At 34.7% G+C, this 22678-nt stretch overlaps 1 protein-coding gene across 2 annotated transcripts in view; it reads right to left on the bottom strand.

Moving 5' to 3' along the window:
- Positions 1-951: 951 nt before the first annotated feature.
- Positions 952-22678, bottom strand: part of LOC145285839 (alpha-mannosidase 2C1-like) — a 166111-nt gene continuing 144384 nt past the window's right edge. For both annotated transcript variants that reach the window (XM_080134279.1, XM_080134278.1), the window contains exons 27-31: positions 19200-19309; positions 14206-14285; positions 11641-11792; positions 5848-5954; positions 952-2388 (exon numbers count right to left, since the gene is read on the bottom strand). In XM_080134279.1, the coding sequence (XP_079990405.1) occupies positions 2259-2388; positions 5848-5954; positions 11641-11792; positions 14206-14285; positions 19200-19309 (579 nt within the window). In that variant the 3' untranslated portion in view covers positions 952-2258. The remainder of the gene's footprint in view (positions 2389-5847; positions 5955-11640; positions 11793-14205; positions 14286-19199; positions 19310-22678) is intronic.

The raw sequence follows: 22678 nt of genomic DNA, 5'->3' as shown, positions 1-22678 counted from the left end.
TATTATTTGTGTGATTTATATTGTGTTATTTGAGTCCTTTATATTATTTATAATATTTGTTATTTGTATTATATTATTTGTGTGATTTGTATTATTTATATTATTTGTGTTCTTTGTGTGATTTGTATTATGTATATCATTTGTGTAATTTCTGTTATTTGTATGACTTGTATTGTTTTTATTATTTGTAATATTTGTGTTATTTATACCATTTGTGTGATTGTTTTATTTATATTATTTGTGTTATTGTGTGATTTGCATTATTTGTGTGATTTGTGTAATTTGTGTGATTTGTATTATTTGTGTCATTTCTGTTATTTGTGCAATTTGCATTATTTATATTACTTGATGTTATTTATATTATTCATGTGATTTATATTATTTGTGTCATTTGTATTATTTATAATATTTGTTTTTTTTTGTGTTTTTTTGTGTTATTTGTGTCATTTGTATTATTTGTGTTTTTTTGTATTATTTGTATTATTTATATTATTTGTGTTATTTATATTATTCATAATAATTGTGTTTTTTGTGTTATTTGTGTCATTTGTATTATTTATATTATTCGTGTTTTTTGTGTTATTTGTATTATTTGTGTTGTTATATTATTTGCATTGTTTATATCATTTGTGTTTGTTGTGTTATTTGTATCATTGACACTGTTTGTGTCATTTGAAGCATTTGTATCATTATTTGTATTACTTGTGTGATTTGTATCATTTATTTCATTTCTGATATTTGTATCATTATCCAAGGAAAAGAAAATGATAACCATAACATCTTCTCATTTTCAAAATTTATTTTCATAGAGAATCAAATTGTGAAGTAGAGATGATAAAAAGATTTTTGTTGTTGACTTACCAATCTTGTTGTATTCCATTGTACTGACATGATTTGCTGTTGTGAATAAATGAACTTTGGCATTTTTTAAAGCAAAACCAGCAAACAAAATTTTTGAATGAAATAATTTATTGATTTTTTTACATTTTTAGAAAAAAAAAAGCTATAGATCTATTTAATTACCTTTCTACAACAATGGAGTTAGACAGAAGATAAGTTTAAATGAGAAAAATCCAGATCCCCAGAAAAGAGTACTCTAGATTACTCTAGATTGGTACAAAAATAATTATTTTTTTGATTTTATAAAAATTACCTCAGTCTAGAAGGAATTCTCCTTCACAAACTGAGGATAGAAATGAGAAAGTGCAGTATAAGAACAGATATTGCACTTTGCTCCTTGCTAAGAATATATGAAATATTCCTCTTTAAATTTTTTATTTATACATCTGCTTTGCGTTTAGATTTTGTGTTTGAGGGTATATCAAACGTTTTGGAGTGATTTGATGCTGACACAATTAAAGTGATCAATTGATCAAATAGGATTAAAAGGAAAAGCTGAAAAAGGTTCATACATTTTTTTATACAGTATTCATGCACAGCTAAACAGAATAGATCCAATAGGATCAGCATCGGAAATTCCATAATCTGCACTGGTATCCATTAGGCCAAGCATAGATACCCACTAGATTTCCTTTAGGAAAAACAAATGAAAAATTGATTTCCTTTGATTAAAATTTATTTTGAAGGAAAAACGGTGCTTCTATATTATAATAACGAAAAACATATTGAATTTCAAGTAAAAAAAAATATGGTACCTACGTAATCATCATGTCACAAATAGTAACATATCCAAAACTTACGGAAAATGATAAGCTAGGAAAATAATTATTAATGAAAAACAATTTTCGATAAAATTTAGATGAGGAATAAAACTTGTCTGACATTTTGAATTACGTTCGTTGTGATGTAAGCAACAGAACATAATTATCTCCCCTGTCAACTTATCTCTTTTTTTTTAGTAAGTCTAACAGTGATATCAATTTATTTTACAAATTTCTTTTTCATTAATAGTTATTTTTCTGCCTCATCGTTTTTCATAATTTTTGGATATGTTACTATATGAGACCTGATAATTATGTAGGTTTCACAGCAATATTTTTTTTTATTATAATATAGAAGCTCTAGAAAAACAAAAACAAAACTTAAAAGTCAATATTTTGATTAAAGACACTAAAATCATATTTGTCTATGTAATGTTAAATTTTTTTGTTAAAAGAAATTAAAAAAAAATAACACTGAAATGTATGTAATGTCTATGAGCAAAAATTTTGTTTGAAAAATTTTCCCAGATAATCAACTGATTGTTGAAAAGAAAATTAAATTTAAACAAAAAAAAGAAAAAAAGAATTTGGATGTTTTCAGGCTAAATAAACAAGAATACTGATAATCTGGAATGGTTGGAAAACAGCTTTGATCTTGTGTTCATTTATCAGGTGGACAGATTTCTTGTCTTCAAATTCTTCATCAACACACTCCAAGCCATTACACCTTAAATATGAAAATATCGTTAGACATTAAAAATAAAATATGAAAATATCATTAGAAATTCAAAATAAAATATGAAAATATCATTAGACATTAAAAATAAAATATGAAAATAATAGTAAAAAACACAATTGACTTCATATTGAAGAATTTCATTTTAACTAAAATTCGTCATCTGTTGTTAGAATTTTAGTGAAATTTGGTTGTTTTGTTTTATGACATATCAACCCTTTTCAAATTGTTAGATGTAGAATCCAGTTATTTTGATAAAAGGTTGACATGTACAAGTGATGATTTTAATGAGTTTTTCAACCAAAGCCACATTATAATAATCCTTGGTCTGAAAAAGAATTAAGAAATAAAAGAAAACATAAGCATATTTGTGTTGCAATCCTATTGTCTAAAATTAAAAATTATCTCATAAACCAAATCAAGTATTCAATGATCAAAAAATCAACATATCTGCATGTAATTAAATGTAAAAATAATTAAACACTTTAGTCTCAATTAAATGTTAAAATTGTGAGGATCTAATCAATCCTGAAGGTCATTAAAGATTGAATATGTAATAGTCTTAACCATAAATTAAAAAAATATTTTCTTAAAAATTATAATATACTTGGTTCGATGATTAATACAATTCTAGCATTTTCTCTTTGAACACAAAGTAAAACCGAATTTGAATGTTTTAATTTTGTAAATTTATATTTTGTTATTTCAAGTTTTTATTTTGCTGAACATGATTGAGTTTTGCAAAAGAAAAGGAAAAAAACAATGTTTGAATGATGAACTCTAGACTAGAGCGTTATTGTTCATAATGATTGGGGATGAGAAAGACTCTTCATAATTTGATGAAAGAAAGGGGCTTTACATCTATTTACTTCTCTCCCCACCCCCACTCCACTACAGACTAGAATTAATTTTCTAATATTTCAGATGTTGCCTTCATTCATTTTTCCCATATTTATGGTATAGAGCATGGTGTCATCAGCAAATATGCCCATCTCAGATGCAACTGGATCAGGGAGGTCATTTATAAAAATTAGGAATAATAAAGGTCTAAGTATCACCCGTGGGGCACATCCACATTAATGTCATGTTGTTTGAATGTACGGCCATCAAGGACAACCTGCATTTTTTCTTGGAGAAGGATGTGATTATATCAAATAGTCATCCAATAATACTGTACAATTTAATTTCCATGAGAGGATTTTTATGTTTAACCTTGTTAAGTGCTCTAGCTTCACCCGTTGTGTCCAGTGTATGGTAAATGTGTTTAGAGGTGTTTGTTAGTATATCAGGAGTAGGACAGGCTTGTCTGAATTCATACTGTCGGTCAGAAAAAAGTTCAGCATTTACGAGGTGGTAGACAGGCACTTGATTGATTAAGAACTCAAATATTTTAATGGCGCAAATATAGAGCATATTATTCTTTTGCTGGAATCCTTGTATACTGGTATCACAGAGGCAATTTTCCAGCTATCAGAGAAGCAAGAGTTGGCAAGGAATTTATTGTAGAGTTTGGAGAAAACAGAGACTAACTCAGCACAGCGTCCTTGGAGGTGTCTATATTTTTTATGATATCATGAACATGGGAAGGGGTGATTATCAGATCATTAAGTGTGACTTCTGTCCCCAAAGAGAAATTTGGGAGAAATTTGTGGGGTCTTACATGGAGTTGGAGATGAATGGCTGGGCAAGCATATAGTAAGCCGTGTGACGGCTAAAGTAACTTTGTGTCTAGCTCAAACACACAGACACAAAGCAAGCTATGCGTGTGTAGCACACACACACAGAGCAAAGTCACCAGGCACACGACACATCACATAATATGACATTAACGCGTGCATCATTTCCTGTGACCTCTGACATCTGACCCTAGTTTTCCGCTCTTCCTTTTCTTACCTCTCTTCGCCTCAACATGATGCCAGTTACAGGTAATTTCACATCACTACACAAAAATGCACACGACAAACAAACGAACAAACTATATAAGGTAAGACAATCTGATTCTACATAAACATTAATGTCGGTCAACAACAATCAAACATAATGGTTTATCATGGACAAGTAATTATTTCCTAAATACAATATTCACGAACTTATTAGAATTTTGTCAGCTCCACACACACACACATGCACAATGAACACTTTCAACATTACGCATACTCTTTTGTTCTTTTTCCATTTGTGTGTAAATAAATGTGTCTTGTATATAGTGTACTTCGGTATTCTGGTTATAATTATGGTCGGAATTTTGAAAACGTTTACATTCTCTACAGATTGGTAACCCCGATTTAAACAAGCATTTCAGCCTTCTTGGTTGCTAGCAGGTGACATCATGGCTATCGGATAATGGGGAAATTGCTGATTGCACATTGTTTAATATGCTATTATAAATTTTCCAAAAACTGTTAATTCCTAATTTCTGTGACTCAGTGGGTTTTCTGGTCATTTTGGTATAACTTTCCTTGTATGTGGCTATTTAATTTTTACAATTATTTGTAGCTTCTATAAATTTTGGCTTATTTGTATATAACTTATGGCAGCTGTATCAGTAGAATGCTTTTTTTTTAAAGGTTGAAGTAAACCATTAAAAAATGTACATAGGGGAACATCTGCTTCAAGTTCAGACAGTTATATGTGTTGAGTGTTGTTCAGTGTGTGTGTTGAGTGTTGTTCAATGTGTTGAGTATGTGTATGGCATATGTAGTGAGTGCGTTGAGTATGTTTTGAGTATGTGTTGCATATGTGTTGAGTATGTATGTTGCATATGTGTTGATTGTGTGTTGAGTATGTACTGAGTACATATTGAGTGTCTGTTGAATATGTACTGAGTATGTGTTGTTTGTGTGTTGAGCATGCATTGAGTATGTGCTGAGATTATGCTGAGTATTTGTTGAATGTGTGCGGAGTATGTGTTGCGTATGTGGGTTAAGCGTGTGTTGAATGTGTGCTGAGTGTCTGTTGAGTATGTGCTGAGTATGTTTCACATGTATGTTGCATAGTGTGTGTGTTGAGTATGTGTTGCACATGTGCATTGAGTGTGTGTGTTGAGCATATGTGGCATCTATATGAAATTGATAGCAGTTTTCAGTTTTCCTTTCTCTAAGCTAATCATTGAGGGAGACCTTGGTATAAAGCATGTTGTATCCTCTCTTTTGACTGATTTCTCTGCAACTGTTCCTAGTTTATTGTCCCTTGTGGCTGAATTGAATTATCTTTAGTTGAAACTACCAACTCCACTGAGCAGTTTTGCTTATGGAGCAGGTAAAAATAATTTTAATCGGGGGATCAACATGAATGAATCAGTAGTAGTGTATACTAATTTGTATTTAGTTTTGCATTTGTCCAAAAAAAAAAAAATGCGTTGTGATATTTTAGATTTAAAAATTTAAATCATTTTAATATCGTTTGCTTTCATATGCAAAAAAAATGATTTTTATCAACATCGATACTTACATAACTGCCTTTTCAATCACAAATGCGTCGACAGCAATCTCAATTGATGCATGCCCACCATAAGTTTCATAAAGACGAAGCAACAAAGCTTTGTCATAGTTTTCACTCTGGAATAAATTAACAAACAAACATCAAATTTGATACATGAATATTATAAGTATAGTGACTATTTGGTATATTTTCTTTTTTTACATAGGAGTCATCACTTATCAAGGCCCAGAGGCCATTCGAGGACAAGGGTTAATGAGTGTATGGTAGTCAATGGGACAATATTGTAGTGATCGTTAGTAGTGGAAATTTGGTAAATTTAAGTACTTAAGGTGACGGTTCATCAAGAACTTGTTTATGTTGGACTTGAAGACGATCATATTGTAGTCAGCTGGAAAGCAGGCAAACGGAACAGAGTTCCACATGCATGCAGTTCTAAGAAAGAAGCTTTGTTCATGGAATCTACGTTTTGATTTTGGCACAGATAAAGAGTGGGGAAAGTTATTGATAGTGGTTTCAGTTGGACAAGTATTTTTTGTGAAAGTTTGGCAAGGGATTACCATAGATTGGAGCTCAGACGAGCATTTGTCATGAAAATAATGATACAGCAGAGACAGGCTTACAACGTTTCTTCTGTGGGAAAGAGGTTGCAGGGAAGAGAAACGGGCATGACCTACTAGGTTACAAATCTACATTTAGACTTGGGCACAGATAAAGATGGGGGAAGTTATTGATAGTGGTTTCAACTAGACGAGTTTATTTTGAACTCTGTTTGTTATGCCCCCTTTTTGGATTACTTAATGCTTACATATTATATATGGTTCATTGTGTACAATTGCAACATGAGTTAGATAAAAATTGTGGGTTCATACCTTTGCCCACATTATTAGTAATGTTATATAGTCGTGGTGAAAGAGTCACTCACTGAATTACTCAACAGCAAATATGGATTGCTTTCATGTCTGGGGTTACAAAGGACACATGAGTTCTGTCAATAGCTGTGGTGTTACCTGCTCCACTGTATTCAGCAGAAACGAACAAACTGTACATGGACCACATAAAGAGGTTGGAAGCAATACAACAGCGCCACCTAAGAAAAATTATGAAAATTAAATGGAACGATTTTATATCAAATATTGAAGTACTCAACAGAACCAACATGAACAGCATAGAAGCCGTACTCATCACCACATAACCATGATGGACTGGAGGACATGTGGCTAGAATGGAAAACAATCGCATCCCAAAAATCCTATTGCATTGAGAATTGGAAAATGGGTACAGAAAGATTGGTGGGCAAAAACTCTGCTACAAGAATGTGATAAAGCGCCACCTAAAGGCAATGAATATGATCACAAAAAATTGGGAAGAGCAGGCAGCAGACTGAAGTTGCTAGCGCAGAAAGGAAAGGCAGAAATAAAAGCAAAAATAAAAGCTAGGTCTGAACAAAAACATTACCAAAGGCAACAACCTTGGTAACTAACCATGCACTACTTGTGGGGAAACTTTCCACACTAAGCGCAGAATGTTACAACACCGTAGAATAAAGCAAGACCCTCTTTCAGTTATGAAGGACTGTGTGATGATTAGGGCTAGGACAACAAAATATTCTTTTTATTGTTTATACTCTCGAGACAGTTAGATACAATTAATCAACCGAGAACCACATCACTCTACATAAAAACATATAAGATATCAATGGATATATACCTGAGAGTCAAAACAAGGAAAAGAATATGTTGTTGTTGTTGTTGATGATGATGATGATGATGATGATGATGATGATGATGAAGAAGAAGAAGAAGAAGAAGAAGAAGAAGAAGAAGAAGAAGAAGAAGAAGAAATTAAAGATCCAGAAAACTGTGTATCAATTTCCAGTGTTTGATTGAAATTTCTTCTCTGCTGTTGTCAGAAAAAGTTTTTTTTTTTTTTTCCATCTAAGGAATATCTTGGATAAGATCTCGGAGGGATTTTCAATCAGTCCATTGGTAATATCTCGTTTTCAGTAATGGAGGTTTCAATTTGGAGTCGGAGGTTTATGATGATATTAACTGTTATCACAAGTTGATCAGAATTCCCAATTTGGTTATAGGTATCTGTCACACAAGACTCAGGCAGTGTTTTCAAGACGAGTTTCATAAGACTTGCTGTATCTGGCGATTTGAGAGACAACTTGGGAAACTGACACTTTTAGAGAAACTGTGTGCACATCTGTGTCGCTTGAGAAATCAAGTCAATCTTTGTGATGAACATTAAAATCTCTAAATACAAAGACTTGGGTACAACATGTAAAAGTAAGATAAAAGTGAATAAATTTATTTTTAATGGGAAACAGATTTTAGTCAATTCATATAATTTATTTTTTGCAGACTATTATCCTCATCTTTCTTAGTTGTTGTTTCACAACGTTTTGGCAAACTATTCCTCTGGCCTTTGTCAGGTGGTAACGGCGTCAGGATAGGAATTCCGAATCTCCTGACTGCATTTTTAGCAATTACTGCCATCCATAGTTGTTGTCTCACCATGTTTTGGTCAAGTAAGCCTCTGGCCGGCTTTGTCTGAACATAACGGTTTCAATCCTACCCAAAGCCGGCCAGAGGCTTACTTGGCCAAAATGTGGTGAGACGTCAACAATTATGGATGACAGTAATTGCTGAAAATGCAGTTAGGAGATTTGGAGTTCCTATCCCGTAACGGTTACCACTGCAATAAATAAGTTAATAAATAATACTCATCTCAATAGTGAATTCCAATTAAAATAATATATAAATTCATATAATGTTGAATGAGATAAGGTTCGTACGGCATAATCAAGTTGACACACTGGTTCTTGTTAGATCACCAAAGTTAAGCAACCTGTACCAGATGGTCAGTACCAGATGGCTAATCAATTTAGAAATTCTAGGAGCTGTATGTAGAAGAATGTCAACACCTCTTTGCAAGAGTTGCAAAATCCTAATGTCATCGTCTCCCCTAACGGGGATATACATACAATTGGGACTGCTTGTGAATTTCATACTTCCATGGAACTTCCTCCTTTGGAGGAAGCTGGTAAAACCTGCATAATGTTAGTGCAATTTCCATTCCATATGTTTCATGTTCTTGGTTGGCAATTTGGTACTTGTGCACCCTTGAACCAAACAAAATGGAACACGACATCAACAGCTGAGGTTTAGCTGCTGTCTTATGTAACATGGCAATCAGCCAATCACAATGCCTCACACTGTGTTTTAACTTGACGCCCATGCCCGTGCCCGAGGAAAAAAAAAATGCACAATTTCTTAGATGCAAGTCATGTAGGGAAGATCTAAAAAAATGAATTTGACCATCTTTGTCCAACAGCTCCAGACATCGGACACTGCAGTTGATTTTTTTGTCAACAACAGAAAGTAATGACAAAATCGATAAAATTTGCAACCTGTGGCCAAATAGATTTCTTTTATTTCAGAAGTCAGTGTTAGGATCTCAGAATTTATGAAGATTCCTCCATGTAAACATACCAGCACATCTCTAAAATAATGGAACCCCACAAAAAATTTCAGGAGATTATATATTTGGGGAGTCCAAGCTAAGTCCATACCAAATATAGTTTCTTCTTTCTGAACTGAAATATTGTTTTAAGACAAAGTTTTCAGATTTCGCAGTTGTGATGGCCACAGGTAATGTTAAAGATGAACCCAGCTAGTGAGCTGTCATAATTTGAAAGATGTCGGGTGAGTTCATTCGGATGTGATGAGAGCAAGAGAAGATATGCCCCAGTGGAACAGAGCCTGAATGGCGGATGGCCTCTTGAGAGAGAGGGAGGTATAAATAACTAAGACAAATAAGCCCTTTGAATCGAATCGCTGCCTGGATGAGGTTGGTAGAATTTGTCAGACAATGTCAGGTCATCTTGCCTTAATATATAAGAGTTGAGTTAAAGTTGAGAAAACAGGTTCGTAAGTACTTATTATATGAAGGGGAACTGTCTGTCTGTATGTATATTTATTTTTTTAAAAGCTGTACTACCGGCAAAGCGAACATCTCTCTATTCTATGTTCTGTGTATTTGGGATTGTTTTACTCTTTTATTCATGTTGAATTCACCTATTCGTAACAACCATCATCATCGTCATCATAAATGCTCCTTCATATATATTCTACATGTACGTGTATGTGTACGTGTGTTTGCATATGTATGTACATGCATGTATGTATGAATGTATGTGTGTATGTGCATGTTGTCATGTGTGTTTGTTCCTGCGTATGTATGTTTGCGTGCATCTGTTTGTATGCATGTTTGTATGTGTATGTGTATATCTTTATTTCGATATGTGTGTGGGTGGAGAGGACTCCCAAAAGCCCTGTTAAGGCAACCCCTCTGGGTGAAGCAAATCTCTGATTTAAAAAAACAAAACAAAAAAAAAACATAAAAAAAAACATAAAACGGGAGACCAGTACCCGCATTAAGCTGGTCTGCAGTTTGATTTGTTGCTGGCTATCTTGCTGATGCTTGTTGCTGGATCTCAACATTTTGAACCGAGAGAGAGACTTAGCTGTCGTACAAAGCTAAAACTCTGTAACATCATCTTTGTATAGATACTTCCTCAGGCATTTGTCTATAAAAATTGTCCGTGGCGATGGAAAAAGTGTCATGTGTGTAGCCCTGAAATGCTGGAAGCATGTAATAATTGATCTGCCATCATTCTATATATGCATGTGTGTGTGTATTTATGTATGTATGTATGTATGTATGTATGTATGTATGTTAATATATGTACTAGTGTATGTATGTGTATGTATACCTATTTATATATGTATGTGTGCATATATTTTTATTTATTTATTTTTGTGTATATATGTTTATGTGTGTTTGTATATATATACGTATATATATTTGTGTGCATGTATATATATGTATATATGCATATATATGTATGAGTATAGGTGCATATATATGTATGTGTAGGTATATGTAGGTAACTTTATGTGTATGTATGTATATGTGCATACATGTGTATGAATATGTATGTATATGTGTGATGTGTGTATGTATTTGTACATGATAGTATATATGTGTATGTGCATGTGTGTATGTATGTGTTATATGTATTGTGTATGTATGTATGGATGTGTGCATGTGTGTATATTTATGTGTATGTATGTGTGTATATGTATATATATGTATGTATGTATGCCAAGGACCGTCTTCAATGTCATATCTGGCAGGACTGAAAAAAAAAAAAAAAAAGAAAAAAAGAGGTTATTTTCGGGCTCATGGACTTTCAGTGACTGAGGGAGTGGCACTCGTCTGACAAGACGTTGCAATCATCATGATGTCCAACTAACACTATAAGTTAATAATTTATTTTTATTGCGAACTATTATCCTCATCTTTCTTAGTTGTTGTTTCACGACGTTTCAGCCTACTATTCCTCTGGCCTTCGTCAGGTTCCTATCCCATCGCCGTTACCACCTGACGAAGGCCAGAGGAATAGTTGGCCGAAACGTTGTAAAACAACTAATAAAGATGAGGATAATAATCCGCAATAAAAATAAACTAATAAATAATACTCATCTCAATAATGAATTCCAATTAAATAATATATAAAACTATAAGGTGCAACAATTGCAAATGTATAGAATTTTCAGAGAGTCAGAGCAGAGAGAGTTAAGAAGACAGATCCTATTAGTATTGTAAATAAGGGGACAACAGGCAGTGGGTTTGAAGGCAGGTAGAATGCTGACTATGAAACGCTTACGTCACAATAAATAGGGAAAGGCAAAGAGAATAAATGAGTCAACGAATTCAATAAATGCTGTTCACCTTTTTGACGGCCGACAAAACAACTTGTGACGTGCTGACTTTAAAGAAACTACATTTTTCCTCCGAATGCACAGATTTTTTCACTTCTTTCACGATCAGAGGAGAGTTCAAATTGTAAGCCTGTTGAATCACTCCACTCTCTTGAAAACTACCTGGAAAATACCAATAAAAAATAAACATGTAAAAGTAAGATAAAAAAAAAAAATGACTGAGTAAATTTATATTAATGGGAAACAAATTTTAGCCAATTCATATAATGTTTCACGATCTCCAGAACTATCAGGGGTGGGCAATTTTATTGGTTCTGCAAGAGGCGTGTTTTTTTTTTGTTTTGTTTTTTTGTACCTGGCTTATGTCAATGACATTGTATAGCTTGAGTGTTGGTTGTGTTGGATGGATTGGAAGAACACACCAAAGACTAAGGTTCTTTGCTCCTTATTCTCTCCTGAGGAATAGAGATCACTGTCCGAGTGATGCTGCTTTGGAATACATTGAGTTATTAGGTTGAAGCAAAAATAATGTTGTTTTTGACATTCAAATTAACGTCAAAAAATGACATTGCACCAACCTAATATTTTTGTATCCTAAGTTCACCATTGCTCCATCTGAGCAGGACACGACTGAAGTCAATCATTGAGTTAGGAGCTGCTAGAGCAATCTTTTTGTGCTTCTAATCGTTCTGGTAGGGGTACTAGGACATTTTAATATCAACCAAGAGACACATCTATCAATCTATCTGGTTGATCCTCCTTTATAGCTGCGAGATGTCGACAATGGTGGTAGTCATTCAGTCAATATAAAATTAACCATTAAACATAATGTGAACATAAAATAACAGGGCACATGACCAGAAAAATGAATGGATTAACATCTGTCTGCTTAAATGTATGTACGAACGTATGCATGTATGTATGTATGTACGTCTCACAAAAACTTTCAACAGAGGCGATGGATTTTCACAAGATCTGTATTATTTTGAAGCTCAACCCTTCAGACAACAAATATCGAAAAATTGGCCAAAAACATTAATTCCTTCACCCTCAACTGGGCAGTTTTCTACAGGGAAGGTTGGTTTTTTGTTGACATTTTTTGCAAGTCATTCAACCCTCGCACCAACGATATCGCATAAAAGGCATTATTTCAACCGCCCGTGATGTCACAACCATGGTAGGCACATCAGTAAGACAGTTTGTTTTTTAGTTCACCTCTTTTTCCTCTGGTACGTTACGGGTTCGAACCTGCTTACTACTCCTATTTTTCTTTTTTTTTTTGCGCTCGCAATTTTCCTTTTTTTTTTTTTTTTTTTTTTTTTACTCAACCAAGACCCTTACACACACCTCCACTTTTTTTTCCGCCTTCACGTCGCAGGTTCAAGCCTGCCTGTCTACTACAACTTTTTTTTTTTTTTTTTTTTTTTTTTACTCAACCAAGACCTTTACACACACCTCCACTTTTTTTCCCGCCTTCACGTCGCAGGTTCAAGCCTACCTGTCTACTACAACTTTTTTTTTTTTTTTTTTTTTTTACTCAACCAAGACCCTTACACACACCTCCACTTTTTTTTCCGCCTTCACGTCGCAGGTTCAAGCCTGCCTGTCTACTACAACTTTTTTTTTTTTTTTCTCAACACACACCTCCAGGCTAATATTAATATAAGAGTACAAGCATGAAAAAAACTTAGATTAAATTTTTTTTTTCTCTAATCACAATTTTGTCCATTTTTACCATAACTGAATACAGACCAATGAACAAAAAAAAAATGATGTTTATTTTTGTAGTAACTTATTAATCGCATGCTGAGTGAGAGTCTGTTTCTGTCAGTTGGGTGCATTAGTTGACTAGCTTTCTGATGTATAGTGCCAGCAGCACATAAACAGGTGACCCCCGATGTATGGCTCGATTGTCTTATGGTTGGTCACGTCTATGATAGAAGCGTAGTCCGCTCAGGCAGTTCTTTTTATCCATACCAACTTATTACTTGTCCTGTGCTCATTTCATTAAATAATTCTAATATATAAAGGCTATATATTTGTTTGTCTTAAAACTCACTATGTCTGTCTGTCTGTCTCCATATTTTCAAACTCTATCTCTTCCGAAACTAAAAGTTGCAGAGCAGCGCTAGGGTCCTCAAATGATTGGATTTTTTACTGGCTGTTCTTTTATGGATTTTTAGCCGGTTAAAATAGTTTTTAAGGGGTCAAAGTTGAAAAAGAATCGTTATACATTTTGTACATTCATTTTAGTTTATTTTTAATTTTTAATCAGTTCATATGCTTGTCAATTTGGTACAGTGGTAACGTCACCAGCTTTGAATGCTGCAGTTTTGCTTTCAGTTTTGATTCTAGCTGATGGCACCCAAATACTTTTTTTTTTACTTTTAAAATCACGATTCTATAATAATATATACAAAATCTTGACAAATTAAAATATTATATTAAGCATATTTTATGATCGGGCAAAGCCAGACCCCTCCCCCTATTCTTTGAAAAAAAGACTAACAAAATGCATGTTATCTCTTGTGCTTGGTTGAAAACTTGGATAAAAATTAAGAAAAAAAAAGCATACCTGAGTGTGGCATTATTGCATAGGTGAAATGCTGAGTGCCCATATCGGCCTTGGGGTCAGGTGATTTGGGAGAACGCAATCTGTAAAAAAAAATAAACTAAAATAAATTTAACATATTTAAAAAAAAATGTTATTTTGATGGGCTTACAATGGCAACATTTAATGGCCCAATGAGGTTGATTTGCTGGAAACCAATTGGCTTAATTGATTTTGTTTTCAACTAATCAGAATGTCTGTTTGTCTGCCTCTCTCTATATATTGGTTTGTAATTTTTGCCTTGTCCAGGTGTAAGATATTTTTTTTAATATTCTGCAAGCTCACTCACCAGTATTCATGGTTCAACAGATCAACTGCCTCTAAATTCAATTCTTTACAGTTTATCTCATTACTTGTTTACAAATTTTCCTTGGCTGCCCAACCTTCCTGCAGTTCAAGGCATCTATGCTTATGTAACGGTTTATTTAGGAAATGAATACTCCACATGACTGTACAAGCATAATCAATTCGTCCTTAAGATAATCTCTATGCTGAGAAATTATAGTGATTCCAAACTATATTTTTGTTAGTTAAATTCCACTCTGTAAGATTTTGTCTAATTATTTATTTATTTTTTTTTTTTACACGGTGGTCACCACTCATCAAGGCCCGGAAGCCACTCAGGGATAAGGGTTATTGCAAGTACAGTACATTAGTGTGGAGATTTAATGAAGTGTTTACTTAAGAGGGCGGTTCATTAGGAATTTGTTAACGTTGGACTTGAAGACATCCAGGTTGTAGTCAGGTGGAAAGCAGGCAGACGGAACAGAGTTCCACAGGCATGCAGTTCTAAGAAAGAAGCTTTGTTCATGGAATCCACGTTTTGATTTAGGCACAGATAAAGAGTGGGAGAAATTTTTCACAGTGGATTCAGCTAGACGGGTGTTTTTCGTGAAAGATTGGCGAGGAGGGACCAGAGATTGGAGTTCAGACGAGCACCTGCCATGGAAATAACGATAAAACAAGGATAGGCTCGCAACGTCTCTTCTGTGAGAGAGAGGTTGCAGGGTAGAGTAAAGGGCATCCCCCACTAAGCCACAAAGTCTATTTTGTACTCTGTCAAGGCAGGATAGGCTGTTTTTAGCAGCTCCTGCCCAGATATGGCAGCAGTATTCCATCCATTTGCTTTCAAGTTTTCCTTGGCTGGCCAACCTTCCTGCGATTTAAGACATCTATGCTGCTATAATGGTTTATACAGGAATATATGTTGGCATCTGTTGGATGGCTTTTAGAAATTGACGTTCAAACTAAACTTTCATCCATTAAAGATAAGATCATTGTTTTATTTTATTGTATATTAGTTTAGGATACGAAATATGAGGCCCTGTTAGTGGGGGCATTAGAATACGCCGACTGCCCCCCTGCAGAGGGTAAAAGTCCCTCAATGGGGGTCCTGGATATGACCTTATACTATATCCAGTGGTGAGGCCCCAGCTTGTGGGCTTTGGGGAGTGTGGAGTCACCCTTTAATTACCATTGCTTCCAGGTTCACTCTGACCCGGAATGGTAGTACCTGTTAGGGTCCCAACTATGGGTAAAAACAACGTGAAAACAACAAATATATTCTATCAAAAATTTTTTCAAATCTTTGGATTCGGCATTAAATAACCCGAAAAGGGTTGATATGCCATAAAACAAAAACAACCAACCAACCAATGAAATATGAAAGTAATACCGACTCGAAACTGTACTTGGTGTGAATATACTGGCAGTATATCCTTGTCTCAACCAAGGTAATTGGAATCCACCCTTGGTATATTATCAACAGAAGTCTGTGGAACACAATATTGCAGGGCTGCTTCCCAGCTGACTATAACAATGTAAACAAGTTCCTATTGAGTTGTCCTTTTACATAGTAAAATTTTACCAAATTTTTGCCATTACCAATCATCATAGCGTTATCTCATTGTCAACCTGACGCTCAGTTAACCTTTTTTCCAGAGTAGCTTTTGAAAGCTACGTTAAAAGAATTTTTTTTACTGTTACTTTCTACTGTAATAAATACTTTAAAATAATTTTTTGATTCACACCTTTACGGTGTTATCTCTTTCAAAATGCGATCACTCAGTTTCGATTATGTGTATAAGATGCATTTTATCCTTTAAATAAAGGGATTGTGATAAAGTAATTTAAATAAACACTTTTTATAACCATTCATTTATAAACACATACTGAAAATTTCAACAAAGATTCCCCCACCACCTATAAAACATTTACAAAAACTCATCTAGCTACAACCACTATCAATAGTTTCCTTTCATGTCGCTACCAAAAACTAAACAAAACTTCAATGAGCAAAGTTTCTTTCTGATAACTGCCCGTCTGTAGAACACAATACTGCACAGCTGCTTCCTAGCTGACTATGACATAGTTGTTTTCAAGTCCAATGTAAATAAATCCTTGTTAATCAAATTCTGCCCAATCACCAACATCTTTAATAATCATCATGGTGCTGCCTCACCATCTACCTGACACTCAGTTAACCCTTATTCTTGAGTGGCTTTTGGGCCTTGATAAGTGGTGACACTATAGTAAAAAAAAAAAAAATGTACTGTGTGGGTGAGCACAGAATCATTGACTTATTTTACTTTTTATGGAAAAGCAAATGTTTACGAAACATAAAAGAGTGAAATATAACCTAGAGATAGTGTCACACTAAAAACACTGGTCTCTATCACATCATTGTGTTAGTGTTAGAAAGGGCATCTGCCATATAAAAATTTTGCCAAGGAAATGGCTTCCAAACAAATACTATTTTCATAAAAGCATTTGAATTATTTACATGTTTCAAATGATTTTTTCATCTTGGTGGTAGTTTTTGTCACAAAGATTAGACCATTCTCTGTTTGGACACCTTTTATCTGATGCCCTTTATTTTATTCGATGTGGTAGCTTTTTAATGCTATATGATGGAGTACTGTTGCCACATCTGGGCTGGAGCTGCTAGAAGCAGCTTATCCTGCCTTGACAGAGTTCAAAATAGACTTCATAGTTTAGTGGGGGATGCCCTTTTCTCTTCCCTGCAACCTCTTTCGCATAGAAGAGACGTTGTGAGCCTGTCTCTGCTTTATTGTTATATCCATGGCAGGTGCTCGTCCGAGCTTTAATCTATGCCCCCCCTCCAAACTTTCATGAAAAACACTCGTCTAGCCAAAGTCACTATCAATAGTTTCCCACACTCTTTATCTGTGCCTAAACCTAAATGTAGATTCCATGAACAAAGCTTCTTTCTTAGAACTGCATGCCTATGGAACTCTTTTCCGTTGGCCTGCCTTCCAGCTGACTACAATCTGATTGTAAACAAGTTCTTGATGAACCGTTCCCCTAAGTAATCCAACTTACGAAAATTCCCCTACCTATGTTTACTATGCTATAATCACATTGACTAATGTATACCCAGTAACCCTTATCCTCAACTGGCCTTCGGGCTTTGATAAGTGGTGATTCCTGTGTAATGTTAGGTATGGGGCAGCCAAACTAGCTGCCAACATTGCCCTGCTTTTTATTGAAACCAGCCGAGAGCTCTTTTTAGTATCCTCGTTGTTCCTTTCAGTGCAATTGTTTGGATCTCTTTTGCATTTGGTTCATCAGGAATATTAGTTAGGTACAACTTAAGATTCTTCTTCATAAGTCCTGTGGCACTTATAATAACTAGTATGATTGATATTTCTCTAAGATTCCAGTTTCTTTTCATATCATACATGAGACCTTGAGATTTTCAGCTCTGTTTAGACCTCCATAAATAGGGACACACACTTCAACCAAGGTTGCAACTCTCTCCAACTTATTCCATATAACTATGTCAGGTTTGACAGCAGCATTTTCAAGGTAAGTGGCTGTAGGGATTACATGGTCATAAGTAATTTCCAACTGTTCTTTCAGGTTGATGTTCCCAGGATTTGCTGCTACATTGGATGTTTAATTTTTTACAGATGGTCCAGTAGATGTACTTACATACTCCATCATGTCTCGTTGTGTAGTAGCCATCCCCTAAAAATACCTTGCAACTTGATACTAGATGACTTATACTTTCCAATTTCATGCGGTAGAATCTACATTTGTTGTCATTACTGATACCTGCCATCTTCTTGAATGCATTGATCATCAATCCTTGGTCTTGAGCAGCCATTATAATCTTTTCCTGATCGTGGTGGAGGGCTAACAGTAACACTATGTGTCATCTGCTGTCATACAAAATCTTATGGGTTCATCATGTGTCGCATCTTTCACTTGGTGCGGATTACGAACCCACATGATTTATTTTTCACCATTCCTTCCAATCCAGGACAAGTTGATTGATGGATGCTCAACTTGAAAGATGTCCAATCAAAAACATTCTCTCTCTATCTTCTTGGCTTTCCTCTGCCTCTTTTGTCTTCTAACACACCCTCAAGCCATAACTTTTACAGGTCAGTGGTTGATTGTTTAACATGGGGCAAAAAGTTTAAGGGTTTTACTTTTGATTTTATCAAATAGAGAGGGTAGGGAAGTAGTTTGAGGGAGGATGGATACTTTGTTTTTTTTCAATCAGGCGATGTCCTGTAATGAAATGTATTACGTGATTTTGAAATACCTCAATGTGATTGGCTAGTTGTTTAGTCCATGTGATACAATCAAGACCATATAATGGGTTACTGCTTATAAATATATGAATATATAATGCATGTATGCGGCCAAAACTAAGAAATGTGAATTTGCCTTTTGGTGAAAAGAATTAAGCAGAATGAGTACATGTTGGCTGCTGATGGTTCTTTCTTCTTTGAGGAGTTGTATATTGTCAAGCGATGATAGCCATACCCGGAGAGTCAAGTCAACAGGTAGCAAAAGAGAATCAAGTGAATTCACGTGAAAATTCACTCATGAAAAATTATTTCAACTGAAAATATAAATACAAAATTAATAACAAAACAAAAAAAATTTTCATTTTTTTTTTTTTGCTTAATTATTCTTCTACTTACAGAGAAAGCCGCAGCACATTTTCAAATGCCGAATAGCCATACTTGCTGTCATTAAGTACAGCCACACCAAGGCCATATTGAGAGAGGTCAGCCCATTTATGACCACATACCTGGAATGAAAAACAATAACAACCACCATATTTCACTAGAAATTCATAACCATTCAAAAGATTTTTTTTTTTTTTGTTTGATTGTTTATATTGTTTTGATCCGACTATTGTTCTCGTCTTGAATGTTATTTGTGCAAGGCTACACCGACCAAAATGTTGCACAAATAACACTCAAGATGAGAACAACAGTTCAATCAAAAAAAGTAATATGATACCAATCTATTTGAAAGGGTTTTAAAATATATTATCTATGACAAGTATAGCCAATATGCATGTGTGTGTGGGGGGGGGGTACACACACCACAAATGGTCAAATTTGCAAAAAAATGTGGCAGTATTGTTTACCATGTTACCTAGAATATATATTCCATAATTCATAATGATTGGTTCATTGGTTTAAGAGTGATTCATACTTAACACTTCATCCATTGTGGCATGGGTCCATGTGGATAAAGTGCTTGCTAAATCTAATTCATAAAACTCACTATGTCTGTATGTCTGTCTCCATATTTTCAAACTCTATCTCCTCCGAAACTAAAAGTTGCAGAGCTACGCTAAGGGCCTCAAATGATTGGATTCTTTATGGATCTTTAGTCGGTTAAAATAGTTTTTAAAGGGGGTAAAAAAGGGGTAAAAATTGAAAATATTGTTATACATTTTGTACGTTCATCTCAGTTTATTTTTAATCAGTTCATATGTGTGTCACTTGGTACAGTGGTAACGTCACCAGCTTTGAATGCTACAGTTTTGCTTTTGGTTTCAATTCTAGCTGATGGCACCCAAATACTTTTTTTTTACTTTTGAAATCATGACTCTATAATAATATCTACGAAATCTGGACAAATTAAAATATCATATTTAAACATATTTTACAACCGGGCAGTTAGTTCTAAGTGATAGTTTTCTAGAGGAATCTATAGTCTAGGCAGTATTGTGATTGATTTTTGATTGTTTTGTTTTATGGCAGATCAATCAGTTTGGGTAATTTTGGTAAAAGGTTTTATGCTTCTAAATGTCTTCAAATATTTATTCATGGTATTTGGTTTGGTTGTTCTGATTTATGGCATATCAACCCTTTTTGAGCCATTTAATGCCAAATCTAGTAATTTCAGAAAAAAGTTTTTATGCTACACGGTTCAGTTTGGTTATTTTGTAGAAAAAAATGTTTTTGTTTTTGACTTTGCAGAAGATGATTGAGTTTTGTAAAGGGAAAGGGAAAAAAAACAATAACATAAACGTTTGGTGCATTTTAGGTCAGGGAACCATTATCTTTAGACAGCCTGATCTGATAGCATTAGATAACAGGCAACACTATGAGCAACTTGAGCACATTATTTTGTAAACTTTATCATTTTAGGGAGTTATCTCCCTTACCTCTAAAAATTATTTTTTGGGGTACTTTAAAACACATTAAAGACATTAAAAAATGAAAATATCGAAAAAGGTTATATTGTACGTATCCGTTATGGAATGAAGATCTCAAAAAAAAAATTCACTTAATTTCATCATTTGATCGAGTAGTTTCTTTTTTTTACAGTGGAGAAACATGTTTTTATGACAGTGCGTTGAAGGCAGACATCTTGGATTTTTTCTTAATTTTTATTTGGAGTTTAGAAACGCCACGGGAGATAAGTCCAGTTAACGCGCCGACACTCCCTCCCCATCTTTAATACTAGCTTTTCTTACTAAAAATCGAACCTTTTGTTCGGTATCATAACAGATTGTTTTTTTTTTTTTTGCTGTAAAATAAAAACTACTTGATGAAATTAAGTGAAATTTTTTTTCGGAGAACTTAATTCCATAACGAATACGTACAATTTGAACTTTTTTTTCTCGATATTTTCATTTTTTAATGTCTTGATTAAACTGTACAAGTACTTTTTTTTTTTAAGTGAGATATGATTTACAGATTGATTCCAAAGACAAAAATGCTGATCATGGTTGTTATGGTAACACTCTATTTGCAAATACGTCATTCGCAATAGATTGATTTAATTTTGATTGTCTACCTTCACATGGACTCATGACATTTACAAATACATCCCAAGTGTAGCACATGTATTATATTTGCTCATGCTTGAAGTAGAATAGTTTTGTTTTTTTTTTGTCTTTTTTGGTCATTCATAGAGACAAGACGCAAACTTAGATGGACTTATTTTGAAGAATAAAACCTTAACAAAGTGTTCTATTATTTTATGCATACTGAATAATCATGTTGACACACTGGTTCCCATTAAATTACTAAAGTTAAGTAACATTGAGCCTGGTCAGTACCAGATGGGTGACCAATTTGGAAATTCCAGGCATTGTATGTAGGAGGTCATCGACACCTCCCTGCAAGAGTGACAAAAACCTAGTGTCAGTTATCTATATATATATATAAGCGAAAATGTGTGTGTGTATGTATGTATGTATGTATGTATGTATTGTTACATACAGGCCGGGGCAATATTTATATCTATATATATAAAAGCGAAAATGTATGTATGTATGTATGTATGCTTTTCCTCGATGTCCACAAAAGGCTTCTTTCAGAGAAGCGATCGCTCGCTTCACAACTTCTTAAAACTTTTTATATCATCTATAAATTGTAATATCTCAAACTTAACCACGGAGCTCGCCTGTCTATTTAATTTTATTGACTTTCAAACGTTAATTATTCCACATTTCTCGCATCGGCACGCGTTACATTCGATTTTCGGTATATAAAAAGCGAAACTCGACTCTAATTACTGGCCGAAAGCCACTTGCACGCGCGCCCTCCGGGGCCCGGGCGACAAGATCAAAGTGTATTATCTGTTCCGACAGATACTGCAAGCAAAGACCAGATGTGGGGGCAACCCCACATACCTGACCTTTAACCAGCTCCCATTTCCCACCTCTTGGGAGCTGGTCCCCTTTTTTCCTTCCCCTCCCTTCACACCTCACATTAAAAATTGGCCTTGTGCCTAATTTGCTCAGTGGGGGAGCAAATAAATACCTACGGGGCGCGGGCGACAAGATCAAAGTGTAGTATCTGTTCTGACAGATGCTGCAAGCAAAGACCAGCACAGACCATATGTGGGGGTAACCCCACATATCTGACCTTGGTCAATGTAGGGGCAACCCTTCATACCAACAGTGCTTAACCAGCTCCCATTTCCCACCTCTCGGGAGCTGGTCCCCCTTTTCCCTCCCCCTTCCCTCTCTCTCCACATTAAAAAACGGCCTTGTGCCTAATTTGCTCAGTGGGGAAGCAAATAAATACCTACTGGCCGAAAGCCAGTGGTCTCTAGAGAGCTAAGTAACGTTTGGTCAATGTCGACTTCGTCATATCAGACGGTAGCTTTCATTTCGAGACGAGACGCTCCCCCTAATAAACAGGGAGCG

The sequence above is a fragment of the Euprymna scolopes genome, chromosome 10 (assembly GCF_053919585.1).
Source record: "Euprymna scolopes isolate OS-2025 chromosome 10, ASM5391958v1, whole genome shotgun sequence".
NCBI lineage: Eukaryota > Metazoa > Mollusca > Cephalopoda > Sepiida > Sepiolidae > Euprymna > Euprymna scolopes.
This window is presented reverse-complemented; position numbering and strand designations above follow the sequence as displayed.